The sequence below is a fragment of the Tauraco erythrolophus genome, chromosome 4 (genome assembly GCF_009769465.1).
Source record: "Tauraco erythrolophus isolate bTauEry1 chromosome 4, bTauEry1.pri, whole genome shotgun sequence".
Lineage (NCBI taxonomy): Eukaryota > Metazoa > Chordata > Aves > Musophagiformes > Musophagidae > Tauraco > Tauraco erythrolophus.
The window spans coordinates 53,706,010-53,723,580 of record NC_141468.1 but is presented as its reverse complement, the minus strand read 5'-3'; the positions used below and the strand labels follow the sequence as shown (position 1 = coordinate 53,723,580).

Genomic DNA, 17,571 nt, shown 5'->3' with positions numbered 1-17,571 from the left:
TAATGTAGCCACCAGAAAAACCTGCCAACCTGCCAATTAGTTATACCTAATCCAACAGTACATAACTGGTTCTGGGCAGGAAGAGGGAGGTGTAAAACGGTCAAGATCAGATTTAAGATCTACCAACTAAGTTAAGACTTTGGCCTTAGCAGGAAGAGGGAGGTGTATAACGGTCAAGATCAGATTTAAGATCTACCAACTAAGTTAAGACTTTGGCCTTAGCAGGTCGAGGAAGGTGATCTTTCTCCCCTACTTAGCACTGGTGAGACCATACCTGGAGTACTGTGTCCAGTCCTGGACTCCCCAGTACAAGAGAGACATAGATACACTGGAGGCAGTCCAATGAGGGGCCATGAAGATGATTAAGGGACTGGAGCTTCTCTCCTATAAGGAAAGGCTGACAGAAATGGGACTGTTCAGCCTGGAGAAGAGAAGGCCTCAAGGGATCTCTTCAATGTATGCAAATGCTTAAAGGGAGGGTACATAGAGGATGGAGCCAGGCTCTTTTCAGTGGTGCCCAGTGACAGGACTAGAGGCAATGGGCACAAACTGAAACACAGGAGGTTCCCTCTGAACATCTAGAAATGCTTTTCTCCTGTGAGGGTGACCAAGCACTGGCAAAGATTGCCCAGAGAGATGGTGGAGTCTCCCACATTGGAGATATTCAAAAGCCATCTGGACATGGTCCTGGGCAACCAGCTGTAGGTGGCCCTGTTTGAGCAAGGGGATTGGACCAGCTATCTCCAGGGGTCCCTTCCAACCTCAACCATTTTGTGATTCCATAATTCTATGATTGTCACGGTTTAACCTGGCCAGCCACTAAACACTGTGCAGTCGCTCGTACTCCCTCCCCCATCCCTGGGAAAGAGAATTGAAGGGGAAAAGGGAAAGAGACTCATGGGCTGAGATAACAATTTACTAATTGAAATAAAATAAAATTAAAAGTAACAATGATAAAAATGATAATATTATAATAATATATTTTAATATAAAAATGATAATAATATATGCAAACAAGTGATGCACACTGTAATTGCTCACTACCCACTGACCAACACCTGACTCATCCCGGCTAGTGATCCCAAAACAGAGAAGTCCTGAAACCACAATCCTGGAAGAGCAAGAGCCCCAAAAAGAGATACGAAGGGAGACAGAGAGCCCACTTCCCGGCCAACTCTTATCTATATACTGGGCATGATGTTGCATGATATGGAATATTCCATTGGCCAGTTTAAGCCTCAATCCTAAATCTAAGATCAAATCATAACCTAGGAGTTGTGGGTCCTTTGTTCTGGCTATGCTCCCTCCCAGATTACTGTGCACCTGGCAAAACATGGGAAGCTGAAAGTCCTTGACGTCTTAGCAACAACTATAAACATCAGTGTGTTATCAATGTTCTTCTCATAGCAAATCCCACAGCGCTATTCTAGCTACTGAAAAGAGAACTAACTCTGCCCAGCTGAAACCAGGACTATGATTAACTTTCACTATTACTTTCCCAGTTTGGATCACAGAGCAGACACGTTAAATTTATAAGCACAAAACCACCATCAGTTACCAAATCAGGGCCTACTTTGTCACTGATTTCAGTGATGCTGATGTATTTCAGGAATTGACCAGATACGCCTTCAGAAAATGTCTGGCCTTCCTCTGCGACCCTTAAGGAAGGGCCTAATTCAGTCTGCAGATGCTCTCCCAGTTTCCTTAGGTTTGCAGAGATCACAAGGGAAGAGGAAAGAGAACAGCCAAGCTCCCAAGTCAGAAACTCCTCACGTCCTAGATCAAATGCAGTCTGTTCCTCATGCCACGCAGTAAGAATTTACATCCTTTTTCCATGACATGTTATTATCAGTACCTCAGAGTTTTCATATATCCCAGTACGATACTGTAAAAGCAGCCATAACAATGAAGCAGCAGTTGAGAAGGTTTGGAAAATGCCCATATTAGAGCTTCAATATTTCAGCAAATAAGATTAACTTTTTTGATTATTATCAGTCACATTTGTGATAGTAGCAGCCAAAGAACTCTGGGAGCAATGCCTTCCTGTACCAGCATTTATGAAGATGCAAACCCCACGTCATGCACTTCACTGATGCTCTGCTCTTCCAAGTGCCACCATCTGCCAGTTATCACATATAGAACATCTGAGCTTCAGACTTGCTTTCTAAGAGTTTGTTTAGAGTCCTAGTCATGCTACTTTGTTTCACTTCTTAAAAATATGTAAGGGAAGTCAGAGAAATGGGAAGAATACTGTTTTCAGCATCTTTCCCAAGTCTTGCCTTTTCAAGTACAAGACAGTCCGTACTTGATTTCAAATTATCTGCTAGTCTCAGACAAATGTCTTTTTATTCAATCCATTAAAGCAAAGAGGTTTGCAATAGCCATAGCAATTATCTGAAATCTGACTTCACCCATCCATGGCACATCTTGCTAATGCAAGACGATTGTCTGTTTTGTTTGGCCATTCAACTTTCACTTACTTGCTGTATTTTCTCATACAGGGCTTCTGTTTTACTAACTAGCAATACCAAATCAGAGAAGCTGCTTACAACTCAGTTCAATTTAAATAAAAGAAGGAATGTACTGAATGTCATTAATTCACGGTAAGGAATTTAAAGCTAAGATTGGACAATGATCGCTCCAGTGTAAACATTGATGGTAGTACACTAGCAGTTCGTTCCTGGATATCATAGAGTCATAGAATCATAGAATGGTTAGGGTTGGAAGGGGCCTTAAAGATCATCTAGTTCCAACCCTCCTGCCACGGGCAGGGACACCTTCCACTAGACAAGGTTGCTTAAAGCCTCATCCAACCTGGCCTCAAACACCTCCAGGGATGGGTCATCCACAACTCCTCTGGGCAAACCTGTTCCAGTTTTCAGCACCCTCATTGTAAAAAATTTCTTCCTTATGGTTAAATAGTTCACCTATGCCTCCAAGCCGTTACACCATTGCATAGGAGGCATTGCATGTGGATTAAAAGCAGTAGTAACTTTTCAAGCCTAAGTAAAAAAACAAGATGATACGATTTCTCTCTGTATTTTTGGTGGCCTAAAGTTCCTTTGTGTCTTGGAGGCAAGTTTGCTTTTATTGATACTTTTCCTATGGGTGAATAGCAACAGTGCTTTTTTACAAACTCAATGATTTCTGAAAATGAGCAAAATTAATGGAACAAAGTACTTTTAATTTCATATGACTAGTCTCAACTAGTTGAGCTAATAGCTCAACTCATAAAGTAAAAATACCATAAATCTCAAGTATTTTATTATTTCTTCTAGTATGCTGAAATTGTAATCTTGTTTTACATACATGAGAAGCTGAAAACAAAAATTTTGCACATTCTCGTGCTGTCTATGAGATTACTTATGGTCTCTTTTCCCTGATCCATTTAGTTCAGACTTCCTTTTTTCTTCTGCTCCCTGCAGCACAATATACCCCCAGTAGACATCTAATTCAGGCCAGTGCTCCTCATAGCTCTCTCTGTTTTAATGCTTTTCTCTTGGCACAGCCATTTAGCAACTGGTCCAACATCCCCAAATAGAACAACAATCTTTCCATTAGCTTCAGAAGGCCACAGAGGAGGTCTGTGAGCTTCACAGTCTCTTGTTTTTCTGGTCCAAACCTTTCACAGGATTTGCTCTCACTGTGAGCAAGTTGTGTTCAAAAGATACCATCACCTAAAGCAGTATGGCAGGTTCTTATTGACAACATGATGTCTTCACTAGAGGTGTGAAGATAAGGCTCTGAAACTTGGCACTCGTGCTGGCTGCTTTACAGGATGAAACAACCTACAGAATCCCCCGAAAAGGTCCAAGGACTTCTCAAAGAAATTAGTCTTCACCATGTTTGTGAAAGACAAATAATCCCAACACACAGAGCACATACACATGAACATAAAATGAGTACACTACAATCAGCTGTCAGAGCTAAGAGGTGCCTATGAGACTTTCAGATAATTAGGGAGTAGCCTTTGAAGTCTGCTCTTCATTGCTACCAAAGCCTGCCTGGCTAGCTTATCTGGTTAAAGCTCATCCCTTGTTCTCCTGACAGCTTGGTTTCAGAGGCTGTGTTTTGGCAGAAGCCAGGAGCTCCACAGCACGCATGGTTGCATCAGACCTTAAGAAATACCTGAAACGTTCAGATGACTGCATGCCTCAGATAACAGGGGATGACTGGGCCTAGGCTTGTCTTTTATAGAGATGTTTTTAAATGATTCTTCAATCTGTATTTGATTTATTTGACAATCTAACTTGCTAACTCTTACTCCTATGTTTTTTCTTCCTTGTGACAGAGAAAAGCTGTGGGTTACATCCCAGGCTGCTTGTCCTGCTGTGCTTCGAAGAATTATGATGGGGGAGGAAGGGAAGACATGCAAGTGTAGTAATCGTCGGATTCCCTATGTGTCAGACCTGGAGTATGATCGCCTCATTAGCAATCAGATGTCCTTTAAGGAGCAGATTACAGTGGTCTGTGTCTCATCATCTTCACAAACAAACAAGGATCCTAGCGAAGACAAGATAGAACAGCTGTATGAAATAAAGAACAAGAACAGAAGTATGCCTTGTGTTCAGGTGGGCTTCATCAGACAGTAAATAGTTTTTCCAACACATGGTTGAAAACTTTCAAGACTCTTTTTGGAATAATTCTCTGTTTACCTGGTTGCTAAAATATCTGAAAATTTGTCTTACCAGAAACGTTTAACTGGCACCAACTCCAAATATGTGTTCTATAGGAAACTTAATATTAAAAAAATACTTCCAAAATAGAAAAAAAGTCTGTAAATACTAGAGTTTCCTACAAAAAAAAAGGGCATTTCAAAACAAATTGTTTCTGAAAACTAAATATTACTTGAATCTGTATCTTTGAAGATGGAGTAAATCGCTATTCCCAACTTAGAGGAATTCCTCATATCATTCTTTTTTCTGGAACAGCTGAGGGAGTAACCCTGAATAATCCCTTGATGTACAGCAGGGACCTCAAACTTTGATTAAAAATCCCTAGAACTGAGTCTTGGGGGCTTTCTAGCTCTGTCACACAGTACCGGGAAACCCTGCCGAGTGTGTGTGGGGCTTGTGTGGCATTGCAGGCCCCAAGGATTAGTAACCACAACAATCTATTGCATCAGTTGAACAGAAATCTGTGATTTGGTTGCAATGTGACAAAAAAACTATTTTTGTTGAAACATCTTGGCTTCCAGGAATCAGCACTTTCTAATAAAAATGAATGGAAAACATTCCGCACAGAAGTATGCTGCTAGAAAATTTCAAACCAGCTCATTTTCCTTATAGTATAAACTTACCAAGTAGTGATTTAATACAAGACTCTGTCCTCACATTCACATAGCCGAGTACTACAGAAATATACAACACAAACTAGCTTTGTGTAAGTCTGTATTTAGAAGGACTGAGAATACGAGTAAGTTAAAGTTTGGAAGGGCAAAAAAGCAAAAGATAGGTAATATGATAAACACTTTAAAACAAGGAATGTTTTCTGTTTTAATGTCCCCCAGACATTGTCTATTCTTATAATTACCTGAAAATTTCTCAATAAAGCTAACGGTGGAAGTGGTAGTAGTGCTCAACAGGCATTTTTATCATCTAGATATAGTGGGCACAACGGTAAACATCAGTGACTGCTGTATTCTAAATCTTCTGCTTGTTATTAGATATTAACAGAGCTGCACTGAAATTAAAATGTTAAGAGGATTTGAGCCTGCGTAGATGCAGCTTCAGTACCAATGAAGGCATTAAAATGACTTCTTTCACCAGGTCTTATTTATCCATTCCTTGAGAAACTGGTCACACAGCAACTATCATTTCTGATTTGCATTTGAAAAAGTTAGCATAGAAGGGGTCAAATTCTGGCCTTCATGAAGTCTTTGGGAAAACTCCTGTGTATTTCAGCACCAGCAGGATTTTTAGTCCAAGAAACAGATGCTAAATCTGATTTAAATATCTACATTTTATATAAAGAGAAAAGGAAGACAGTAAGGGTGTTTTCAGACCTAAATTTTCCTATTGTTCTTTCATCCTGGAAGCCTGACCTGAAAACCTATTTGGGAAATCAGTGGAAAAAAGGCTTGTGTATTGCCTCCTTTTCTCATGCTGTGGTCCTGTAGATGGCCCTTGTCCATTGGTGGCAGGAGCACAAGACTTTTGGAAGACAGGATTCCAGAGGATTATGACAAATCCATAAGGAGGTTGCACAGTGATTAGCTACCACTGCTGTTTTGGCAAATATGAAGTCTAGTTTTATAAATCAGAGGAGTTGTTTCTTTCAAGAAGAGAGAAATCATAGAATCATAGAATGGTTAGGGTTGGAAGGGACCTTAAAGATCATATAGTTCCAACCCCCCTGCCATGGGCAGAGAAATCCTCCACTACACTAGGTTGCCCAAAGCCTCATCCAACCTGGCCTTGAACACTTCCAGGGATGGGGCATCCACAACTTTTCTGGGCAAAATACAAAAAAATACAAAAATACACCTACAAAGAGAAATTGAGAAATTTAGAAGCCTCTGTCATCAAACTTACAGTGTAGAGAACCATTGCTACCTAGTCTAAAAGGGGAAAATAATTCAGTTAAGTTCATAAGGACTTATTTAGAATGAATGTTACTAGCTTAATTGGTCAGGCAAAATTTACCACCTACTTAATTATATAATGATACTTCCCTTGTTTCTTCAGGGTTGTCTGGATTCCTTTCGCCTCCTCAAATATGACATCACTTCTGCAGCTGCATTTACAGATCACAAGGGCTCCTTACTGGAAAAGAGACATAATGTAGCTCCTGGCATGTTTTTGGTACGTTAAAACTATTACAGTCAATTATTTAACTTTTAATGCTATTACTGTGATCTGGTTACAAATGAGTGACTTTGGGATTGCCACATGTCATGAGTATTTGGGCCACCAGAAGAGCAGAATGCTGGTCTTCCCTCTTCAGGAGTACTGACTGTTGCCCAGCAGACCCAGCTCTTCTTTATCTATTAGCAGTTCAAGATTTGCAATGCATCAGGTCATTCTCATTCCACCTGTAAAGGGCAAGAAGCACATGCTAGTTGCCACAGCATTAGATTAGGAACATGATTTCTTCCTTTGGACTTCGTAGGTTAGATCTAGCCATCTATATGCACTTAACCTCATTTCTGCTTCATCTGTGGCAAAAACTCTTGAAGCACATCACACAACAGCGTGTTTCAGTCTTTAGAAAAAGGAAAAAACACTTTCATTTTCCAACATGCTAAGAAGTACTCTTTGCAAATCAGGAAAAAGTCTAAGATGAAACATGCACCGAAGTTAGTTTTAAGTACTTGTATAGTTTTCATATGCAGTCTGGAAACATTGGAATTTCTTGTAAGAGACTAATTCATAGGTGGTTTATTCTACGGAAGCTTTGCATGTGAAGCATACGTTGCAAGTTTTGAAATACATTATTGTTGTAACACTGTGAAGAGAGGATTCTCCAGGTCTTGTTCATCTCTGTTCACAAGCTGTTCACCTCTGTCGCAAGCTGTTATTAGGCTAAGAAAATGCAATCTTGTTTTGCATCACACAGAATTGCATTGTAATTGGATTTTAATAATCCTCACATCTTTCTGTAAATATCAGCACAAACACTGTTTTGCTTGGTTATTTTAGTTACCTTCTCCCAGTAGGGGAGTGCGACTGCTAATTACTGTTTGGTTATTCTTTGCTTCCTAATAACGGTGAGGAACAAGTACTGCTTCCTCTGTTTGCTCTGTACCCTTTTAGTAGCAGCCATGGCATTAGAACAGAGGACCTTTCCAATATTGTCTCACCTACTGTAAAATTAGGGCTATTTCTGTCAGTTAGGAATGAGCTTTTTCTGCAGAGAGAAAAACTTCTCTACATGACACGCATCTGTGATCAACTTCTCTGTCCACTGGGTGACACCAGCAGCCTGTCCGACATTGCTTAGCTGTGTACAGTACCACAGAACACATGTCTGAAGAACATCAAATTCTTAACCACACAGCTTCTTTTTCCTTAGTAATATTAACAACATTTTCTTTCCTCTCTGGTGGCAAAGTGATATAAATAAATAGGAAAAACAAAATGCAGAAAACGCAAAACTTCCTCCAAACCTACTACATGTAGTTTACAAAGCCGAAGGAGACAAAGTGAAAAACAGTCTGTAAAATACACAACAAAGTGAGGGCCTGTTGTAGAAAAAGATGGAGATGACATGCTTTAGTGTGAGTGACCCACAGTTGATGAAAACGATTGTTAACAGCTCTGAGGAACTCAGGCAACCAGTTACAGAGATGCAGTTTGATTCTGTTTCATGTTACCTTTTTGCATTGTCATATGGAAATTATTTATTTTTTCTGAAAGAAAAATCAGGATAGAAAACAATTTTTTGTGGCTAATGAACTGATTAACCCTTAGAGCAGCTCATAAACTACTTTTGTTTTAAAAATCATTTAAAGACATTTTATGGTATATGTGCAGTATTTTGTTTTGGTAGGGTTTTTTTGTTTGTTTGTTCGTTTTTATTTTTTTTTACTTTATCTGTAATTCACTGCCTCAAAGATTAGCCACCAGTACAAGCTCAGTTGCAGTCAGTACCTAGATACAGACAGACAAAAAAGATGCATGAAGAGTAAAATCCGAAGCCTAATTAGCCTGTCAGCATGGTCTTAATTACTGTTTTAAAAAACTGAACAGTAAAAGGAAGGTGGCTATTTCTTTTGCTTGAACAAGAAAATAACCATTGTTTAAGGAAGAATGGAGTTTGTTTTAGAAGGAATGTGTTAACAGTCCTTTTAATACCCCTAGTGTCTCCCAGCTGACAGATAATCAGTCCAAGCAATCAAAAAGTTCCAAAGGTATGAGCCTATTTCACCTGGTTACAACCTCTGCCTTTCAAATGATACAGTGAACATCCTATACAGATGGAGTCTTTGCTGTTTCCAGGGAGGTCTTCAACTCATCTTCAACCTTCATCCCAGTCGGACCACTCAGCTGTTACCATGCTCTGCCAGAGCAGTTTAATCTACCAACAGGAGCCGTAGCAATTAAGAACAGTTTCACAGGCCTGGCTTTGAAGGGCAAGACTTGACCAAAGCGGTACTGCAGGATACAGGCATTCTCTATGGACCAGGGGGCACTAAGGAAATCCGCCAGAGGCAGCAGCTCCAGCTCTCCTTATATTGTCTGTGTACAGTGGCGACTCGCAAAGACCAGGAGAAAGATAAGCTGTCAAATGCAACTCTACCAGAAGTCACAAACTGGGAAGGGCCACAACATTTTATATAGTCATTTCCAGAGCAGCTCAAAAGCAAAATAATAAATAAAATTTAGAAGTTCTGGAATGTAAAATAGGCTATGGTTCTTTTCTGTTGGACAACAGCATGACTGCTGCTGAAGAACTGGGACTGGCCTGATTGTAGTTTAGAAGTAATAATCACTAAGAATGAAGTCACTACATTTACAGTAGAATACAACTCTCATTTTTTTGTAGTTCTGAAAAATTGACATTATGTGTCACGAGATGACAAAATTCCAGGTCACACTTGACTGAATGTCCAAGGCTGATCACAGAGAACTCCAGAAGAATTGTGCAATGCTCAGCAATTGATAATCAGTTGGTGTATGAAATTCCCTGTCAATGCAGAGTAATTTACATGGGGGAGAAGAATAATAATTATTTATACAGATGCAAAGATGGACACAATAGCTCTTAACACTGAAATAAGAAATCTAAAACTTGTTTGCTGACATATCCCTGAAAACTTCTGATCAGTGCTCTGCAACAGCCATAATGCAAGCAGAATGTTAGTGAAAGGGTAAATAAAACATTCTTGAGGGTCTGGTATACAGCACATGACTGTCTTCACTACATCTCAGAAAAGGATATAATATGGAAAGGCTGTTCGTATAAGGAAGGACTAAATAGGGTATCTTACAGAAGAGACTAAGATGAAATACGAGAAAGCTTTATAAAGCAAAAATGGTGTGGCAAAGGAATAAGAAATAACTATTCATTGTTTCTTAAAACATAGGAATGATTGGGCACTGATGAAGAGATAAGCTGCACATTTAAAAAAAAGGAAGTTCTTTTTCTCACAGCACATCATTAAATTGTGGAACTCTTTGCCACAGGATGTTGTGGAGGCCAAAAGCATAAGTGTGTTCGGAATGGAATTAGATACATTCCTGAGGGTGGCTCCATTGGCAGCTATCAAACATGATGGGCCAGACACAGCTTTTGGTTGAGGAAATCCCTGAATTGTTAACTGCTTACAGCTGCTATGGGTCACAAAGTACAGGATTTTCTTATAAACGCTCTTCCACTCCTCCCCACCTACCAGCCACTTGCAGGGACAGGATACTGGATGGGTTAGATAAGCCTTTGGTATAATCCTGCACAGCTGCTTTTACACCAGTATGTGCAAGGTTGTTGCTTGAATTTGGGTAAAACTTCAATAAAATGATTAGAGGGGGGAATGCGCAGAGTTCATGAGGAGGTTCTTTGCCTCAGAAATCACCCTCAGCTACATGTATCAAACAATTTTGCATATATTTTGATTTGTAAAGCTTCAATAAAGCAAAATTAATGTTCCCAGGTAGGGAAGGTCTCTCTCAAACTGTGTAAAACTAGGATTAAAAACTTACTTAATTTTACATGTTTTCTTCTTGAGGCACATAACTAATTTCCTCCAGTCATTGTGAATTTCTTCAGATGATCAGGAAAAAAACTTCAAAATGAAAGAGAGTTGTCCTCTGTGTCTAATGAATCAAAAGGACAGCGTCTAACCTTAATTTCCTACTGAAATAACTATTGTTCAGCTAAATAAATACAAGTGAGTTTAAGAGAAGGAATTCATTGCTTCAAAGAAAAAGAATTAAGTTCAAGTTTTAATGAACGTATTAGGCAAGAAAGAAATGTTACATGATATTAAACATTTGCTTTTAGACAGCTTTCTATATAGTCTTTTAGATGCCTCAAGGAAATCTTTTTACAGAAGCATTATAACAACACAGTTGCTCCCAGGGGCAGTTGCTTCTCTCTGATCGTGGCATGTACTTCCTGCCATATGGACAATCCCTCTCTCTCTCCCTGCCCCCATCTAAAAATCTTCAGCCAGGACTTAATTCCTGTGCCTTCAAAATGTGAGGGAGCTGTGTGTTTGAGGATTATTATTTTTTTGTCCGCAAGAAGTGGCTTTTCAAAAGCATTGTTTGTGCTGAGTTAAAAGAGAACAACCACCGAGCACCAAACATTTCTGCTGTTTTCTTTCCCACAGGATTTTCATTTTTGCCAAAGTAGATGCCTTTTCTGTGTAGTTTACAAATTCATAATCATACATTATTTGTTGACTAATTACTAGGATAACAAACATAAGAACCTAACAATAGCAAAACGTGGTGTTCTCATATACATACACACACACAAACACACACTGCTGTTCCATTTTAAGAATGAACTTAAGCCAATATACTTGTTTTCATCCATTAATGCTGTACTACATGGAATGATCATTAAATACCGTGAGAGCTAACTGAGGGAAACTGGCATCGAATGATTGCATTTCTAGATTTAAAATTATCTCTGTGATGTGACTACCTGAGCCCTAGCAGCACAATTCTTAAAAAGTTGCATTTTGCAATTTGTGGAGCATGTCAGACTGACACTGTGATGCAATGGAGAGGAGAAGGCAACTTCAGGTCAAAAGCAGGTTCATGGATCTGGAAATGTGTTCCTGCACTTGAAGAATGCAACATGAGCTGTGAAAGTTACTTACGTTCACTTAGCTTTCACTTGCAATGTGGCCATGTAGTCACCGATGGAAGGCAGCAGCTTTAGATTTCGACCCATTAGTCAAGATTCTCTGTTTATCCCAAATAACAAACATAACTGACCTCTCCAGCAAGCAGCAGTGTTCCTGGTTTGTGCCACTGGTAACATCCCTCTAAGGTTGAAACACAGACAGAAGTCCCCTAAATGTGTGAGGAAGCTAGAAGGGGAAAAATAAAAGGGAAACAAGGCAGGAAGGGGACAAAGCTTGCCCTCAGTAACACCTGCTGCATTTGCCATTAATGATGAAATTCATACGCACCTATAAACAGTCATCGGCGGAGAAATCGGCCATTTGAGCATAGATGCCAGGCCTAGGATGAAGAACAGGAGACTCCACACTTTTTTCTGCCAAGATGTGAATATGCACAAAATTTCCAAAAAAGGTCAGACGAAACCACAGTCTGATCTTAACCAATCCTAAACTTCCCCATGGCCAGCCAGGGTTCTAGCATGCAGGTTTGAGATAAGAAACGTAACAAAGATTTCATTAAATTCACTAGTGACATTTTTATTGCTGTTTCCAGACTACTACAGGTTGCAAATACTGAGACAGCGTAGTGACAAGCGGCAGGACACACTTATAACTAGTTGTATAAGTCGAGATAAACTATCAGTATGAAAAACTTCACAGATGAGGTTTTCATTATTTTTCTCCCTTAAAAATTAGGGCGCTGCCCTGAAAAAAGTGAGGGAAAATCACACCAATCCATTTCATTCCAGCCCATCTTAAAATCCAAGACTTTTTAAAGGAAGGCTAGGTTCCATAATTTCATTTGCCTTGCAGCAGACTAAAGCCTTGCCAGCTTCTTAAGTGCACTCATTACAATATGGGCTGAATGCTTTGAGCTGATTCTGCATTTTATCGACAGCATGGAAGGAATTTGTGCTCTATCAGGCCATTGAGTGACTTTGGACTTCCCTGAACTGAAGAGTTGAATGGGAATCTTCTGGGTATATAATTCAAAATGATTTCTGCCGTTTTCTGCTGCAGATAATCAAGGTGACAAGGTTTTTAGTAATTTTTCTCCAGAAAAATAATTCTCATGAAATGAGCCCAGGACATGGAAACTTCTATTTATACACAAAATCTGACAATACATCCAGCAACTGTTTGAACAGTTTTCTGTTTCACAAAAGCTATTCCGGAGAGGCCATAGTCAGGAATCTACAGGACAATCAGTCTCTATACTTCTGCTCTTGACTCCTTTAAGAATGCTGGTTTGCTCATTGTGTGGTGATGATGTACTTGTTTGCTTATTAACAATTAAATTATTCATTATTATCTCATTCCAAATTATTCAGCCAAGCAGCCATCAAACAATAATAAATTTCTGTTACTGTCATCCTACTGAACAGACAACTTCTGTTTTCAGTTAGTCCTTTAGTTAGGCAGACCTTCTGCAATGGCAGTTCTTCCTAATCTGGAAGAACCTCAAGCGGTCATCTAGCCTCACCATTTTCATCGGTACAAAATCAACTACTTCAGTGCTATGCTATGACTGACACAAGAGATGGTACAGTCTTCTACAGACCTCTAGACCTGAATCAGTTTTCTAGAGTCTGTCACAGCCCCTGAAGAAAAACAGGCACTCCCCAGTGTAATTCATCTCCTTCCAACGGAAAACAGAAGTGGGTCAAATGAATCACATACTAGAAATACCAGTTTGTCTCCCATGGGATTCAGGCGTAGGTGAGATGAATTCCACTCCTGCTGTTTAACCTGTTCATAAAGACTCGGTGATTGAGAAGCCATAATATCTCTCAAAAGTCTATCTGAATGATTTATACTCATATTGCTTGATAGCTTTTCCTATTTATTTTTTCTTCCTGCAATTAGCCTATTATTTCTTGCTCTGTTTATCACAGATACAGAAAACAGGTGATTCTCTTTCTTTCTGTAGCAGCTCATATGGTCATATCTGTTATTTCCCTTCTATCTTCCTTAAGTATACTCCCACACTCAGTCTTCATGTCTGTCTACTAAACAAGCAGAGATTATGCAGCCTTTCTTTATAGGTCATATTTTCTGGAGCTCTGGTCATTCCCTTTGCTTTCCTGCAGATTCTTGCTGGTTGATATGCATTTGGCCACTCCAGCACTGCTGAACTTGTAAGTTATACCTTGTATTTCACAGGTTAGATTCCTGTTTGCACACCCACAATGATTAAAAGTTGTATGTCATCATCACCACAGATAATCTATAACATGAAAAGGACAGCTCAACCATCTTGTTTGTTTATTACCAGCCCAAGAAGGGTGGTACTACCAAACCCAAACAGATAACAAAGCTTTCACTAAATATATTTAAACTCTGGTGATTAAATTTAAATGAACTTTAGTGTAATCAAATCTTTTTTACTTGAACATCTGAACATACATGCACAGACACACATGAACTTGTCAAGTTGCTTCTCTACGAGGCAGTTTGAATTAACAGAATTGTTTCGATAATATGAACATGTGAAGTTTGCTACTCTGCATGAAATATTCCTAGACAGAAGAAAGAAGGAAATTAATCTCGAGAATGACCGTCTTGATCAAAAAAGCCAGGCAAAGAGAACTTGTGATAACTTGACGACAGCCCTATTTTACTCCTTCAGTCAGCTGGAAAGATGCAGAAAGGCACATAAGGGGAAAAATATGGGCTGAACTCCCAAAACCCCTACTGTGCATTGCTTAATGTCTGTGTTTAATGTCTAAAAGTTCCCCTTCTCCCAAAGGTTAAAAGGAATCAGGACAGAGATATATATGCTTATAAAACCAACCTACTGTTGCCAATAATAAAACATATTTTATTTTGGCTTTTTTTTTTTTTCATGTTCTGACCTATTACTGCTCTGAAGTTCAGAATTTCATTAGTATTAAACTTCATCTTTGACCTTTCACCTTTTTATGTGGAAGAATAGTCAGGGAGAAAAAAACATTCCTCTTTGCCCTGGCTTGCTTATTATGACTCCCGCAAGAATTTCAGTCTGAGGCTATTTGCCAGAACTATGTTTAGCTCTGAGAGGAGAAAGAACCTCCCCCCACTCCAAAACGCTGCTATCCAAATTTATCTCTTGGCTTTCACTAAAGCCTTGTTTTTAAAACACTATGGATTAAATTTACCCCAATAGGGATAAAAAAGCTTTGCTATGCCAGTTTATACCTACTGTGAAAAGTTCACCTTCACAGCTGCTTGCTAATGAACCTTCTTGTTCTATAAATTCCTGGTGTTTTAGGAGTGAACCAAGCCAGAAAGATACCCCGTAGAAGATAAAATTCCTAGTCATGCCATAAAATGCCAGCCTGTGAAAATCACATGCTACAGAAGGCCATCATAAGAGTGACAGGAATTTGAAAAACACTGGAAAACTTTGACTGGTAACATTTATGTATTATGCAAGCAAAGCAAAGCTTCAAGCATACTTGAATTTTACGCTTGAAGGCACAAATTGATTGCTTGTGGTGGAAGGAATAATGAAATCTCTCCGTGTAATAACATCACAGATTCAACCAGGTGAATTGTAATGGAAAGGGCCACATTCCTCTGATAGCGATGGTGATCGCCAGAGGCAGCCTTCTCATTTATATTCACTTAGAATAAGTTTCAATGCATTGTGTATTCCTGCATCAGATCATCTTTGGAACAGATTTATCTACCCCTTCTATCAACCTCTTCATTTTGCACAATTACAGAAGATATTCTTATCAGAGAACAGCAGTGTTATTTCCAAAGCATTCTGTACGCAGTCCTGCAGTGGTAAAACGTTCCTTCCCTGTCTGCTTGTTACCGTTTTCACCATTAGCCACAAGGAAACAGTCAGAGCTCTACATGAAATAACAAACCTGGTATGCATCCCACCATATTTTGGCAGTAGGACAATGGCAGTGGTTAAACAAAGCCAACATGAGAGGAGCGTTGTGTGTTGCTTCCTCATCCATGTGAAAGGCAGTGAAAGACACTTAAATTGGGCAACACATGTAAGGGCTTGCAGCAGCAAGACAAAGGTAATTCAGATTATCTGTTCAGGGAACCCAAAGGCTAGAACAGACCAAGGAGTCGTGACCAAACCAAAGCACAAATTCCTGGCATACGGAGCGCTGGGCTGTAGGTGGCTGGGAGCTGCTTTTTCTCTGTGCAAGGAAAGAACATGCAGAATTGAGGGAGAATGATAACAGAGATACGGACGAGAAGTATGAGATTCCAGACATGAGAAGGATCTGTGTAATGAGAAATATGATACAGAGAGGGAGGTAAGACCAGTTATGGGAAACAAGATGAGGCATTGATTAGGGAAAAAAAGTAAGCAGCAGGGAAAGAAATATATGCACAAGTAAAGGAATGAGGAATAAACTGAAATAAGAAGAGCAAAATCAAGAGAGCGTTAGGAAAGTCAGAACAAATGAACGCAAAGAGTTTGCCTCAAGAGGAAAACACAGAGACATAAAGGGGTACGTATCGCCAGAGAAACAGCAGCTGAGGCCAAACGTTTCATCATATCCACCTGCTGACATACGCTCAAAGCTGTACCCCAAGGAGAGCTTAACAGGATTCCCTTTGTTGTGATGCTGACACTGCTGACAACACTGGACTTAAGCAAGGGAGCGGAGAAATGAGGACCTGTGTGGAACTGTAACAGGTATTAAACTGTCCATCGCTTTCAGATCTGTACTGCTGCGGGTGCTCCTCTCACACTCGGGTAAATAGAGCTTTTCATAGTAATGAGAAACTATTTGACTGAAAGAAAAATGCTTCAGAGTTGAGTAAAACAGTGCTATCATAATAACTTTTTGTCTATAAAACTGAAAAATGCATGACGTAAAATGTTTTATTCCCTCTCAGTTATCCACAAGTAAAAGCAGTGTTCTACGTCATGTTCATTACTGGTTATATTACAGATGGATACATACTGTTGTGAGCATAAGATGAAGACAATTCAGTGGTCTTCTGGATTTCCTTCTAGTGAATACATCCGTTGTTACTTAAACATGCATATACCCTGAAGCATTCAAAGAGTCTTGACTTGGAGTCCCGCATGCCAAGAGCTTCCATGAAATACACCAGATGTTTCCAATTGTGTAACACTGGGAACATCCCACAACACAAGCAGCTTCGGATAGTACATCAGCTTAAATGGTTCTTATAGTTTTAAACTCAATGAAGCCAATTTTCACTTAAAACAAAGGCTCCTTTACACTGCCAGAACAATGACACAGGCCTTCATGTCAGTGAGAATCTGGCCTAGCTAGATCTTTACTGACCAAGAAAAGGCTGATGTTCTGACCTTCACATTTTTTTTATATCTAATTTTTCAACAGTCTTTTCTTCAAGCCCTAATTCTGAAATCATCCATATGTTATATAGAATTATAGAATGGTTTGAGTTGGAAGGGATCTTAAAGATCAGCTAGTTCCAAACCCCCCTGCCATGGGCAGGGACACTTTCCACTAGATCAGGTTGCTCAAAGCCTCATCCAGCCTGGCCTTGAACACTTCCAGTGATGAGGCATCCACAACTTGTCTGGGTAACCTGTTCCAGTGCCTCACCACTCTCACAGTGAAGAATTTCTTCCTTAGATCTAATTGAAATCTACCCTCTTTCAGTTTAAAGCCATTGTCCCTTGTCTTATCCCTATGTGCCCTTGTAAAAGTCCCTCTCCAGCTTTCTTGTAGACTCCCTTTAGGTACTGGAAGGCTGCTAGAAGGTCTCCCTGGAACCTTCTCTTCTCAAGGCTGAACAGCCCCAACTCTCTCAGCCTGTCT

General features: G+C 39.7%; 1 protein-coding gene across 1 annotated transcript in view; it reads left to right on the top strand.

Moving 5' to 3' along the window:
• LOC147528853 (uncharacterized protein C3orf20-like) overlaps positions 1-17,571 on the top strand; it is a 40,572-nt gene that overhangs the window by 21,239 nt on the left and 1,762 nt on the right. The window contains exons 14-17 of the mRNA XM_086610790.1: positions 1,610-1,801; positions 2,471-2,603; positions 4,292-4,571; positions 6,687-6,803. Of these exons, the coding sequence (XP_086466916.1) occupies positions 1,610-1,801; positions 2,471-2,603; positions 4,292-4,571; positions 6,687-6,803 (722 nt within the window). The remainder of the gene's footprint in view (positions 1-1,609; positions 1,802-2,470; positions 2,604-4,291; positions 4,572-6,686; positions 6,804-17,571) is intronic.